Consider the following 14079-nt stretch of genomic DNA (forward strand, 5'->3'; position numbering starts at 1 on the left):
CTAAAATGCCCGGCTGCCACATGGGTTACTATTTGGGCAGCAGGCACGGCAAACCAGCATCCCAGCCACATTGTGCAGTCCCTGGGCAATACAGGCTTCTGGCAACAACAACAACTCATCCCACCATGCCACCAAATCATGGTGCCAGAGAGGCCATTCCCTTCACAGACCCTAGCCCAGGGCACTAAGAACCGCAGCAACTGGGACCCCAGTTCTTCTGAACCCTCTATCGCCCCTGGTAACATTAAGCCTTGGCACTCAACTCCAGATGGTACGTGAACCAGAACAGGCAGAGCGAAGGGGTGTACTTGCCTATGGCTTTAAGCCCCACACCACCCCTTGCATTGTGCCTGTTCCATGATGTTGCACGTTACTGCTCCATTTCGCGGCTGGTTTAATGAAATGGTTCCTTGTCACTAGAGAATAGACTGCTTTTTAATGTGTCATTTAATAATTAAAAGCCATTGTTTTATTATCATTTCAGTTCAAGGTTCATTTCTCTTTGTTACATAATAGATTGTTTAATATTAAAAACCTGGAAAACATTTTTTATAAGGCGCTGACTGTTCCTTTTCCAGAGAAAGCCCTTAAGATTGCACTAATTCATAAGGTTTTACAACACCACGCGGGCAAAGACACAAGATACAATAGGGACTGCTACAGCGTTGCACTCCCAGGGCTCATAAACCCTGAACTGCTCAAAAAACTTCCAACTCTCCCTTCCCCCAGGTTAATAGCTGGATGTGCAGCTGCACAATTTCAGGCCTGAGACTCAGAATAAGAGCAACCTGACAACATTGCCCTGGCTGCTGCGGAATACAACGCGTTGCTATAACCTTTGAAATGTTTGTTTTCAATGCTGCTTCCAAACTAGTCCACCAAAGCATCATCTCCCTTTCAAACAGCCAAACGCACACTCTGCTGCCATTCTGCTGTTACTGAGGCAGTAGTTAAATAGCTCCTTCCTTCTGTCCAAGCAGCCTGCAAATGGCTTCATTAGCCGGGGAAGCAGAGGATGAACCGGAAGAAATGTCCACACCATTAATGTCCGTCGTGTTCCTGGGGGCAACCAGCCCTTTCTTTGTTAAGATAAATTAAGCCGAGTTCCAAAGTCTCCTAGCATTGGGATCCTTTGCAGAACATCCTGCATTTATGTCCGCAAATCTATCACAAATCTACCACAGTGGGCAACCAGCTTGTGGAGCACCATGGAGACATACTCTGTTGTGTTTACGAATTCTGAACCCTGAGTTTGGGTAGAGCAAACAATAGGCAGCTGGGTCCCATCAGTTGCCCCAGTACAGTTTGGGAACCCGTGTGTGCAAAGCCATCAATAAACTCCTGACCATTACCAAGCTTCAGAACCCGGTGCTACAGTCTCTCTTCCACAGCTTCACACACCTGCATGACAATCTCCCCATACCATACTGGTGCACTATGGACTGGTTGCATTAGGAGGCGGCCAGCTTCCAGATGCCAGTAGTGACCCGCTTCTCCATGGGTACGGGGCCCTGCATGTGGGTGTGCTGCTACGGCAGCTCCCAGGGTTAGTTCAGCACATATCTCAAAAAAGGTTGCCTTTTCCATCCTGAAATTCTCTCGCAACTTCCTGTTAGCTCAGAACAAACTTCCCTCACCAATCCCAAGCCCCAAAGCGTCGCTGCATGCTGTGAAGCTGCTCCAAGAATCAGTCCTGTACTATCACTTGCTTGATGTCTTCCTCTGGTTCTTCATTCTCACCCTGGCTCCACCATCACTGAAAACTCTCCTGCTGCTGGAGGAGCTGCTACTGTGACATCAACTGGTCGCTGATTCAGTAGGAGAAGTCCAAAGCCAAATTTATGTGTCTTTGAGTGCTGAAATACCCTGCAAGTGGCCACTGCATATTGAAGATTGCCAGCATAGTGGCACAGAGCATTGTTGGGTCCATGTTGGCCAGCAGAACTTCAAAAATGGCACTAGCCCCCCCACAAAGAAAGTACGGGGTGGAGACAGATGAATCATGGGAAATTTTTAAAATATGAATTCACCTGGCTGCCGCTCTGCATCCCACTATTCATGGTGAGAAAAATCCCAGAATGCACTGTTCAGCAGTGAAACAAAGCACCATGGGATACCACGTCCAGAGTCTGCAGCAAACCACCGCCACAGATACATAATGACATGCATTGATAAAGGGCATACCATCCCGCGTGTACGCTGCTACTGCAGCTTGTGTATTGCGTGTGAACTGACACGCATCAAAAAGCTGCAGGTTAAATCCCCCAAGTAGACAAGCCCTAAGATAGATAAGACTCCAGATCCCTAGAATGGCAATGCCAGAGCATTCATCTTCTAGCACACACCTGTCTGCCCACTATGACAGAAAACTGTGTGAAAGGGTGGAGCTCTGAGGTCCAAATGATCTCAGCCATCACAGAGGGCTAATGGGCTCACATGGGCCTAACCACTGGAAAATGCAGGCTCTAGGCCGGTAATTATTCCCTCAAGAGAGGTCAAGCATCATCTATTCTGAGCGGGCAGCTTGAAAGGGTCAGAACCCAATACTTCCTACTCTTCTCTTTAGTAAGTAGAAGGACTGACTACCTCACAGGCGTAGTATGACTTCTGTATTTGAATGGGCAGCATCAGTTAGACCAATGGGGCCGCGTTGGGGAGGGGGAGGCAAATTCCATGCCTGCTGGAGGCTTGAAGTTTGACGACAATGCCCACCTGCCCCTCACCCCAAACTACACCCATGGACTATCCAGGTTACCCACTTAGCTTACACCTACATTTCAAGCTGGATGTGTGATCCCCAGCTCAAGGAGACATGCCTGCGCTAGCTCTGTTTGAGACAACATGCTAAAAGTAAAGTGTAGTTGCAGCAGCACAAGCAGTAGGAGGTTCTAGCCTCCCCGCGTACGATCCCATCTGCAACTGTAGGGATGTACTCAGTGCGGCTAGCCCCTCCTGCTGTGGCTATAGTCTATTTTTAGCATGCTAGCTCAATCAGAGCTAGCACAGGTATGTCTCCTTGAGCTGGGAATCACACCCCAATGCCCTAAGTAGGGTGACCAGATGTCCCGTTTTTAAAGCGACAGTCCTGGGTTTTGGGACTTTTTCTTATATAGGCACCTATTACCCCTCATTCCCTGTCCTGTTTTTTTCCACAGTTGCTATCTGGTCACCTTAGCCCTAAGACACCACTTGGGGCATGGATAAGAAGAAAGAGCCTGCAGTTCAGGAGGCAAGAGTACACATAAGAGCAAAATGGCCCCTCAGCAGAGCTAGTCAGGAATTTTTTGGCAAAACATTTTTCCATCAGAAAATACTGATTCATCAAGGCTGAAACTCTTTGTGGGGAAGAGTCAGTTTCAACTAATTTCCTCTTTTGAAAAGAGCTGGGGGAAAAAGTAGATTTGAAATTGTTGAAATGTCTGTTTAAACATTCTTGAAACCCAAAAAATTTCCATTTTTCCATTTGAAATGACTTCTTCTTTGAAATTTTAGTTAAAGAAAAAAATAAAAAGGCAAAATCGAATCAAAATGTTTCCACTGACCCAATCCAATTTTTTTTTAATTTTCAGTTCATGAACATTTAAGATTTTGACTTTTTTGTCCAAATGTGCAAATGAGAAATTGTTTTTGGAATTCCAAAAACATTCTCATGGGACAGGAAAACGTTCTCCTGTCCAGATCTACCCATATGTTGCTGGAGCAACTAGCGTTTGAAAAACAGGGGGAAAGATTAAATTGTTGCCTGAAAACCTATTCTTGGCTGCGATGATACGATAATGGCTTCTGTGAATATACTGCCATCCACTCCATGATGCTAAAGTACACAAATAACTTCACAGACCATACAGGACCATTTCAACAGGCACTGAATTGCAGCCACCTCTGGGGTGAAAGGAGGCAAAGACTACAGGCAGAGAATCATTGGTTTCATTAGTCCCCATTCAAAGACCCAACACAGATGAAGCTGTGAACCACAGGGAGAGAATAATGAGACCCAAGGCCCAGAACAAGACTAGGGGAAAAATAAATTGTTTGGTCCAAACATTACAAAATTGTGGCAACTTTTTCTTTGAAAAGCTCTAGCACCCCTGTGCTATTAAGGAGGGATTTGCAATTAGACGGGGGATGGTCCATGTGTCAGCGATGTGCCTTTTGCCACCAAGGGTGAAAATCAGCCTGATTTGAGCCAAATTATAAAACCTTTGGGGAAAAAAAATAAGAGTAGAAAAAGTAGCATGGGACCATGTAATTAAACACAATATCACGATGCAGACATGTAAGGGGGGTTGAATTAATATAGTACAAGCAACTTCAACTCTGGCGTTTCCTAACTTTTGACTGCTTGATTTTGCCAACTTAATAATGTTCTTTTTATGGAGGGTTTGTTTGTTTGTTGTGGGGTATGATATATCTTAACGGTGTATCAAGCACAGGCTGGGAATGGTTCGGCACAATTAGTGGAATTGGTTGGTGTGTCTAGTTTCGGAATTCCCAATCCCTTTAAGCTGGCTGCCACGTCACCTCTCTTCAATGAGTGCAAAGCAATGCTCCCTAATGGAAGCTCTAGGGACACAGGGATAAAGCTGTTGGCCCTGTCTCTTTGCTGCGGCCATCTCCACTGACTCCACAGCCAAATGCAAAACAGTCCAAGGTCTTACTTTTAAGTGCAGGTGATCGGTCCATTGCCCAATGACTTTGTACTCAGCGGTGGAGTTTTTGATCTGGTATTGGTAGATGTCATAACGGCCAGGTGCATCTCCATTCTCGTTAAACGTCACTGGAGTCCCAGCAATGCCTGCAAGACAGGAAAGTTTGAACATCAGAAAACAAAGCAACATCTGCTCCAGTGATGTGCAGTGTGTCTGATCCATCTAGCACAGTGTCCAATTCAACTCCTGCTAAAATCAATGGGATCTTTGCTATTAACTCAATGGAGTCCTTAGATCAGAGGTTCTCAAAAACTGTTGTCTGGGGACCATCAGTGGTTCACAAGCTCCATTCAGGTGGTCTGCGGATAGTGCCCTCTAAGGGGCACACTTGGGTGGTTGCACATGAGGGAATGAAGGGCCACCGTCTTAATTAGTGGAGCACTGCAGGCGTGGATCCACTAATTACGTGCCTGGACCCTGGGGAAGATGCACATGTAAGGGGAGGTGGTGCCCTTGGGGGAAACAGAGGGTAGCTGGGATGGGGCAGTGAGGTTGGAAGAGGAGGTGAGGGGAATTTGGGACATGCAGGGCTACGGTGGCCAGAGAAAGAGGCGACTTTCCCCAGCTCCAGGGCTGCCAGGGAGAGACGGTCCTCCTTCCCAGTCTCAGCTCAATGGCTGCCATAGCAGGGGAGAGACCCCTCTCCTTCCCAGACTCAGTTCGGGGGCTGCTGCAGTGAGAGAGAGACCCCCGCTCCTTCCCAGCCCCAGCTCAGGGGCTGCTGCAGCGGAGGAGAGAGGGCACATCCATCGCATTAGAAACGTAAGACTACTGATATTAAAATATGAATTGTGTACTTTTATTTGTAGAACAAAAACATTTAATTATTCTTAAGGGTTTTTTTATATAGTGCTTTTATCCAAAGCACTTTGCAATAGTTAGCTAACGGTACACACAACATTTGGAAAGATCATTAAGTGGTTCGCTGACACTCTCAGCAATTTTCAAGGAGTCCGCGAAAAAGAAAGTTTGAGAATCACTGCCTTAGATTATTCTCTTCTTCCATGGTCTCTTCCCAGCATCACGCATTCTGGTGACATTTGATAAATACTATTAAAAAAAAATAAACCAGCCTTGCAAACCTGCCAGGACAATTTACCAGCCTGTAGAGACAGAGGACAAATGGATACTTAGCTATATGGTTACTATTAATTCAATAGTCAGACAAAACTACATTTGCCTTCTAAACAAAGAGCACATCTGTCCCAATCTTTATTAACAACATTTGGCTAGAAATGCCTGGTTTGATAAATATGGATAAACAGAAGTTTCACTCCATTTAATAAAATCACAGAAACAACACATCCTGGTGAGTATAAAGGGGCTCCCTCTGCAATATGCCAACATCCTTTACTGCATAAGTTTTCTCTAAACAAAACCTCACTGTTGTACTGACGATTGTAGAAACGCAGGGCTGGAAGGGACCTCGAGAAGTCATCGAGCCCAGCCCCCTGCACTGCAGCTGGACCAAGTAAACTTCAAGCCTCCCTTACAGGAGTTTATCCAACCTGTTTTTAAAAACTGCCAATGATGGGGATTCCACTACCTCCCTTGGAAGCCTGTTCCAGAGCTTAACTATCCTGGTAGTAAGTTTTCCCTAATATCTAACCTAAGTCTCCATTGCTGCAGATTAAGCCCATTACTTCTTGTCCTACATTCAGTGGCCATGAAAAAGAATTGATCACCATCCTCTTTTTAACAGTCTTTAGCATATTTGAAGACTGTTGTCAGGTCCAGTCCCCCTCCGTCTTCTTTTTTCAAGACTAACCATCCCCAGTTTTTTTTTTTCCATTTAACCTTTCCTCACAGGTCAGGTTTTCTAAACCTTGTAGCATTTTTGTTGCTCGCCTCTGGCCTCTCTCCCATTTCTCCACATCTCTCCGAAAGCACAGCGCCTGGATCTGGACACAGCACTCCAGCGGTGGCCTCATCCGTGCCTAGTAGAGAGGAACAATGACCCCCCCATGTCTTACTTCTGACACTGATCGTTTCGTCTCTGATATTTACCCGCAAGGATTTGTCAACTTGTTAAAACATCCAAAATAAACAAACAGATAAAAAAACCAAATCCGCTTGCCCATGCGGATGAAGATAATGAAAAAACAAAAACGCATGGAGTCAGATACTCAGCTGGTGTATGTCAATGCAGCTCCCTTCAGCACCTGGCCTCCTCACCTGGCAACATCTATTTAATTGCCCTTGGCCACAGGCAATTAGAATCTAGCAAGGTTGAAATTAATTAATAAATATCAGCTCATCAGTGCCTAGATGCTGCAGGGAGGCAATCCTTAGAAATTCCTTGGGCCTGATATGAAAGGCTGTTGGCCTGGCGATGGCAGAACCGTTTGGAGAGACTCTAGGGCTGGTATTCCCCAGCCTCGCACTTGTGCAATCACTCTTAGACCCTAACTCAGCAAAGCATTTAAACCACATGCGTAATTCCATCCCTCTTCAGCCAAGCATGGCGCTTCACTATTAGGAAGTGCCGAAGTCTCATGGCCAGTGGGACAGACACATGAGCGTAGGTGCTTTGCCCAGTCAAGCCGGCCTGTTGAATTGCAGCCTTAGGCCAGTGCAGAAAACCCCAGATAAGAATTCTCCACTCACGCCGGTGGTAGCAGTTCACACCCCCTTTGCACAAGTGCAAATGGTTCTAAAAGGTGCCAAGTGGAGAGGTGAGCTGAGATGTTATGACAGAGAGGGGGGAGGGGGAAGACGGGGGGGGGCACATTATTTAGAGAGAAAAGAGAGAAATGACACTACAAAGTTATGTTGGCTTAACTACATCACTCAGGGCTGTGCAAAATGTCATGCCCTGTGCAAACTAAGCCAACCTAACGTCCAGTGTAGACACCACTAGGTCAACAGAAGAATTCTTCTCTCCACCTACCTACTGCCTCTCGGAGAGGTGGATTTACTACAATGATGGAAAAACCACTTCTGTTGCTGCAGCAAGTGTCTACATGCCAGTGCCACAGCTGTCCTGCTGTAGCATTTCAGTGTAGACATAGCCTGAGAGAGAAGGACCATAGTAGATGCCAGAAGAACTAATTCACTCCCATGTGGAAATCAGCCTGCTTTTCCTCACCCATGTCATTTATCCCATCGATCATATTACCCATTTAAAGCAGATTGCAAAGGGCACTCTGCAGGGCTCCCTCCCCACCCCCTAGCGGCCTGCACGGCCTCACACCATCTTCGGATGTCTGGGAGTCTCTTTCCTAAAGAACTGAATAATAAATCCATATACAGTGTCAGGGCATTGTGACGCTACATCATTCATTCAGCAGGAGTGGTGATCTCCTCTCAGCAGTCAGCTATGGAGCTTGCTGAGGAAAACAACCACACAGCATCTCTCACATTTATATACAGGCTGGGCTAACAGGGACTTTGTGAAATGGAGGGGCTGGAAGCAGTGGCTACAAACAGGCTTAGCCCAGACAGAGGCTGTGCATAATTTCTCTGCACAGTTCTGCTGGTACACCTCAATCTTGACCACAACCTCCCTCGCTATTCCAGCCATAGGTTTCCCCCTGCAAGCACTTCATCCTGACCTGCCATTCTCCTGCTACTCCAGTCCTGGACCTCACACAGTTCTGCCAACTATATTTGCAAGAGACACAGACAGTGCAGACAACTAACCGACACATCCCTACCCCTGCTCCCTGAACACCCCATGCTATCCGATTCCTCAGGCTGGGGCTCTGCTCAACACAGGCTGCCAGGCAGACACTGAGCTTTGTGATACAGGCCGACAAGGAGCAGAGATTACTCATTAGGTGTGTTTAACTCGAGGCAGCCTTTGAATCCAGGCCCCTGGGACTGCACTAACCCATTGCACTACTGAGCCCTTCAGATAAAGAAGCAGGGTTTGCTTCAGACTTGGACTGAGCAAGGGGATCTCCGTTGGTGTCAGTGGCCCACAGAGCAAGGCAGAGAAAGGGGGAAGGAATATGATGGCTAGATTTTACTGGCTGTCATGGTGCCAGCCCGCTTCCCACTGGGCATACCAGTCAGGGTGGACACCCTCCGTTTGCAAATGGCAGCTCCGCCGCCGGTCCCTCCCCTCCCCACAGCTCATTACATTTGAAGTACAGACAGAGTGATTGGCTTTGACATCTCCTGCCACTAATGTGCAGCGGGGATTGCCCTAGCTTGGCACTCGGGGATGTAGCCCGGGGAGGGAGAGTGGGTAGGAGCCGGGACTCAATACAAACACTTCAAAACAGTGGCGGCCAATGCTCAACCTCGCCTCCACACCAGCTGTTCGCTGCACAGAAACATTTCCCGCAGTGCATAAGGGATGGCAGCTGGAAGGGGCAGTTTCACCGCCTGTGGCTTTGCCACATTATAAAAAAAATTTTACTTTAAAGTAAAATCAAATGAACTGTGCAAATAAATACGAACACAAGAAGAGAACAGAAAATCAAGCAAGAGAGGAAGAAGGAAAAATAAATAAGGAAAACAGATTGCAGAGGAGATTGCAGGGGAGAGATAAATAGAAGTAATAAGGAGGAAGGGACAGGAAATGTTTATTGAAGAGATATAGTACAGGGAAGAGATGAGTTTCCAGAGGAGATCTGAAGGAAGACAAAGCTGTAACAGAATGAATCAGACGAGGAGTTTATTTCAACAAAGGAGGAGAGGAAAGAGAGAAGGAATGGAAGAAGAACAAGAAATGGAAGCTAAAAAAGGAATGGGGGTGCTGTGTTAGGGCTTGGGGCTAGCACTGTAAAGGATCTAGGTTTGATTCCCGCTGCTGACTCCCTGTGTGAACTTGGAAAAAAAATCACCAGAGTTTTCAGGAGGGGTCAGCTCCTTAGATAAGTGGTCAGTGCTGGGATTTTTGAAAGCTCCTCTGTGACTTCAGGCTACGTCTTCACTTCCCGCCGTATTGGCGGGTAGCAATCAATTGCTCGGGGATCAATATATCGCGTCTCATCTAGACGTAATATATCGATCCCCGAATGTGCTTATATCGATTCCAGAACTCCACCAACCCGAACGGAGTTGCGGAGTCGACACGGGGAGCCGCGGACATCGATCCCGCGCCTTGAGGATGGTGAGTAATTCGATCCTAGATACTTCAACTTCAGCTACGTTATTCACGTAGCTGAAGTTGCATATCTGAGATCGATTTTCCCCCGTAGTGTAGACCAGCCCTTAGGAGCACAAGTCGCATTGACTTCCAGCATCCTCCTACATCACTCTGGCGTTCTTTAAAATTCCTAGCCTTAATTTTCAGAAGCGCACAGCAGCTTGGGTGCTGAGCTCTTTTGAAAATCTGCTTCTTAATCACTCTGGGCCTCAGCTCCTTCTCTATAACGTAGGGACAATAATAAAACCACACAGCCTATTTAGATTATAGGCTCTCTAGGGCAGGGACTCTCTCTCATTGTGTATGTGTATTTCAGCTAGGGCTTCTAGTTGCTACCATAATACACATAATAAATAGAAAGTCCAGGCCGGGAGCAGAAGAGACTTGGTTCCACTTTCATTCACAGCCCTGTAGATCTGGAGTAACTCCAGTGACTTTACCAGAGTCATTCTCCAGTTACTCAGAACATAATTGGCCCCTGTTCCTCTCTTACTGCACCCCTCACCCCCACCCCTCCGCCATGTTGAAGGCCAGACAACGTGACCCCCCTGCAGACAGACAGACCTGAGAAGTTGACGTTACGGATGTACTTGAGCAGCTCCACACCATCCACTGGATCCATCCTGGGGCAAAGGCCAACCTTGCCAGGACACAGGCTCTTGTGCATGTTGTGCAGGGCATGGCCCATGGCATACACAGCATCAATGACGAACTGCACCTTCCCCTCCTGCTCGTACGAGGAGTCCTGTCCGATCCGCTCACGGTCTGCAAACACACAACATGGGGCCATGGCAGCACCAGCTCTCTGGTCGCTCCCTTCAGCCAATCCCACCACAGCCACCACACTTCCCACAGTTCCTCTCACTGGGATTGGCAGAGCTGGGAGCTGCCGATGGCCTCCCACATTTCCTAGAGTGATTACTGCAAGGAAAGACTGAACTCAGGTCTGAGGGAGTTTCCCCAGAGCCAGCATATGTTCTCTTGTCCCTATGGTACCAAGTATCTGGGATGGGGTTGGTACTACTGTATCTGGGAGCTCACTCCAGCTATTTATTGCTACTAGAAAAAGCTGGCACTTCTGCCTTACACCATTCCCGATACAGCCAGGCTTGCGGGATCTAGTAATGCAGAAAGGCTGTGATTTGAAGGGTGGCTCCCATTAAGTTCAGTCAGAGGCGCAGGTGCTCAGCTGTTCTGAAAACCAGGTCGAATAATAAATGGGCAGGAAGGACAGCCTTGTGGTTTAAAGCTGGGGACTCACGCAATCTACTCCCGGCTCTGCCTCTCACCTTAGCACAGTCACCTGAGGCCTGCTTTTTTCAGAACAGATGATGGCTTGCAAATCCTGTGATGGTAACTGCGGTTGGAGCTGTGGGTTCCCCACATCCCTGAGAACCTGCCCCTTTAATCTTTCTCTGCACCCCAATTCGGCCACTGAAAAACAGTCATTTCTTCGTCTGCCTTGTTTATTTCAAAGGAGCCTCCTCAAACCAGGCAGATATGTTACAGATAATAATAGATACATCCTATCTAAATTCATAGATAGAACCATTACTCTGATTCAAATACTCCCCAATACTGAGATATATGTAATCTTGATCTGAATTTTATACTCTGAGCACATCTCTAACACGTATATTTCTCTGGGCGTAGCTGTGAGCTGCTAGACATCTATTGTGCAGAAATTCCCCTGAGATGCATAGCAGCATCATTCATTCACTTATAGCTGTTTCGCACTTCCATCTTAACACTGATCTCTACTCCAAACCCCATAAAATTCTTCAGCTAGTTAGAACTCATCTTTCCCAGCCAGGAAGTTTATGGTTCATAAACTTAACACAGTAAACAGCATTAGGGTGAAAATATATTCCAAGCAAGCCCCAAACTCTTCACGGAAATTGAATGAGGCTGCAGTGGACAGTTCTGAAGCTATGGCAAACTATAGCCAATATCCAAAGTCCGGCACTCATGGCTGGAGTGGAAAGATGTCATGTCACTGCACCTCAAGCACTGCCTCAGGGAGATACCTCCTGCAGCTCTGCCAAACTTCCCAGTACTGAGATAAACATTTCCAGGAAGCGCCACTTTCTGGAGGCAGGGCATCCAGGAGCATTAGAATAACCTGGCACATCCTCTGAATGCCATTAAAAATGCAGAGCTTGTCACAGTTCCTTCTTGGTCAGTATGATCACCATTATACAGGACCTCTGAAATACTTAACTGGGAGGCAGGCAATGTGTTACCCAGAGCTTATTTGGTATAACTAGACACGGTTGGAAAATTTCAAGTTTTCAATGAAAAATCAAAAACTGAAATAGTTCAGTTTAAAATCAAAATATTTCAATTCTGAAATGCCACCACGGTGCCTAATGGGGGTTGTAGGTCAGGTATCTCATATGCCTCTATAGGCTGGGCTCCCTGGTTGGACTACATGTCCCATGATTCATAATGACACTACCCCCCCCACGAATGGAGGTGATGCATCATGGCAATCGCATGCCACAGTGCATCCTGGGAGATGAAGTCCAACTGGAGAACCTGGCATATGATGCAACTGGACTACAACTTCCAGGAGGCACAGTAATGGTATTTCAAAATCAGATTATTTTCATTTTCAGCCAAAAACACTTCCATTTTCAGATGTTCTCTTTTTAGACAAAAAATTGAAATATCCCCCAGAAGGCAGATGCTGTTCATGTAAAATTCCATTTTGTCAAAATCCCAATTTTCTGTCAAAAAACAGTTTTGATAGAATATTTTTGGGGCCAGTCCTGAGCAGAATAATTCCTGATTGCCCATAGGGAATCACAGCACTCTCACTTCACGATGGGAAAATGCTCCCTGTACGCCTCTCCCTGGGGAGCTCAGGACTGTGGCTAGCCCCTAAATTCAGACCCTGTCCTGAGCTTCTCCTCCACTTCACCCCTGAGCCTGGCCTGTGGATTGTTTTATTTACACCCCACTAGAGCTGTCTGCAGTTGGCACTGGGCCACACAGCACATATTCTCTGGCATCCCCAAGTTCACATACTCCAGTCACAGCCTGAGCTACAGCTTATGCAAATATTATTCATCCTCCAGCATGCTGGGTTCATCAATCTCACCATCAGCTGTGACAGTATCAGTCTCCGGAGCTATCCGCAGTGTCAGGAGACCATCTGTGCAACATCCATCACTAGCCACGCATCCTCTACCATGCTTTCCCCACCCCCTTTGAACTCTCCTCCCATCCTACTGCCCCACCCGCCCTCTCTGCTCGCCCGCCAGCCCTAGATGGTGGACTCATTCAAGTGTGCAGTAATTACCAGCGACAGCTGCCTGCCTTTCCCTGCCATAACAGCTCCTAATGGGACTTGAAACATGTTAATCATTTAGTGAAAGACACCGATTAACATAACATGCTGTTAATTAGAGCTAAGAAAGAGTCCCCCGTGGTGTGGCGCTGCAGTAGTAAGTGGCCGATAGGGGCTTTCCTGCTATTCCAGCATCCCATTCAATAACAGAACCCTTCAGATGCCCAGCTGAGTGACACCAAACACAGGCGGCTAAAGTGATGGGAGCTCAGCAAAGCAGATGGGGGCTTTAACCCAGGGCAAGGAGTGGGCCTTGTGAAGTGAGGGCCTGCGAGGAACCATCCGAGGAGTGGTAGGAACAGTACTAGGGAGACAGCATGGGGGGTCAATTTTGGAGGTGTTGTGCACTGGATTGTACAGGACAGAAGTTCATTCCAGGGCTTGTGATTCCAGGCTGGGCCTTAGGGAGACCCTGTGTGATAACTCCAGGCAGCACAGACTGGGACTTAGAGAGCCAGAGAGAAACACAGGGTCTGTCTGACTCCAGCCACCTGAGTCAAGAATCCCCTTTATATTCACTACATCTCTTCTCTACCACTGGGGGCTCTAGGAATCAGGCTACATGTGGTAGTCCCTGCACAAGGGTAAAATGTCCCCAGACCACTCAGTACCCAACCCAGTGAGGTGCACGCCTCAGAAGATTGCAACTGTAGAATAGAATTTGCAGCCAAAGGATCAGAAGCCTCCAGTGCCTTGAGGTGCGCTTCCATCACCCCCCATGCCATGGTGTAGCCATAGGCGATGAAGGGTCTCTGCTCCTCCCCATTTCCGAGCAGCACTGGCAGCAAGTTCCCAGCTCTCCACAGCACCCAGCAGAAGGGGCGAGGGAGAAGCTGCACCATGAGGAATCCCTCCTGCACTACCTACTGGATTTCCCATGCTACTCTGTCTTCCCTACCCTACCCAGTTGTGCTAGAAAC

The 14079-nt window shown here is 47.3% G+C and overlaps 1 protein-coding gene across 1 annotated transcript in view; it reads right to left on the reverse strand.

Annotated features, from left to right (window-relative positions):
* GRM4 (glutamate metabotropic receptor 4) overlaps positions 1 to 14079 on the reverse strand; it is a 223019-nt gene that overhangs the window by 38347 nt on the left and 170593 nt on the right. The window contains exons 7-8 of the mRNA XM_032768742.2: positions 10372 to 10572; positions 4659 to 4795 (exon numbers count right to left, since the gene is read on the reverse strand). Coding sequence (XP_032624633.1) covers positions 4659 to 4795; positions 10372 to 10572 — 338 coding nt within the window. The remainder of the gene's footprint in view (positions 1 to 4658; positions 4796 to 10371; positions 10573 to 14079) is intronic.

The sequence above is a fragment of the Chelonoidis abingdonii genome, chromosome 4 (assembly GCF_003597395.2).
Source record: "Chelonoidis abingdonii isolate Lonesome George chromosome 4, CheloAbing_2.0, whole genome shotgun sequence".
NCBI lineage: Eukaryota > Metazoa > Chordata > Testudines > Testudinidae > Chelonoidis > Chelonoidis abingdonii.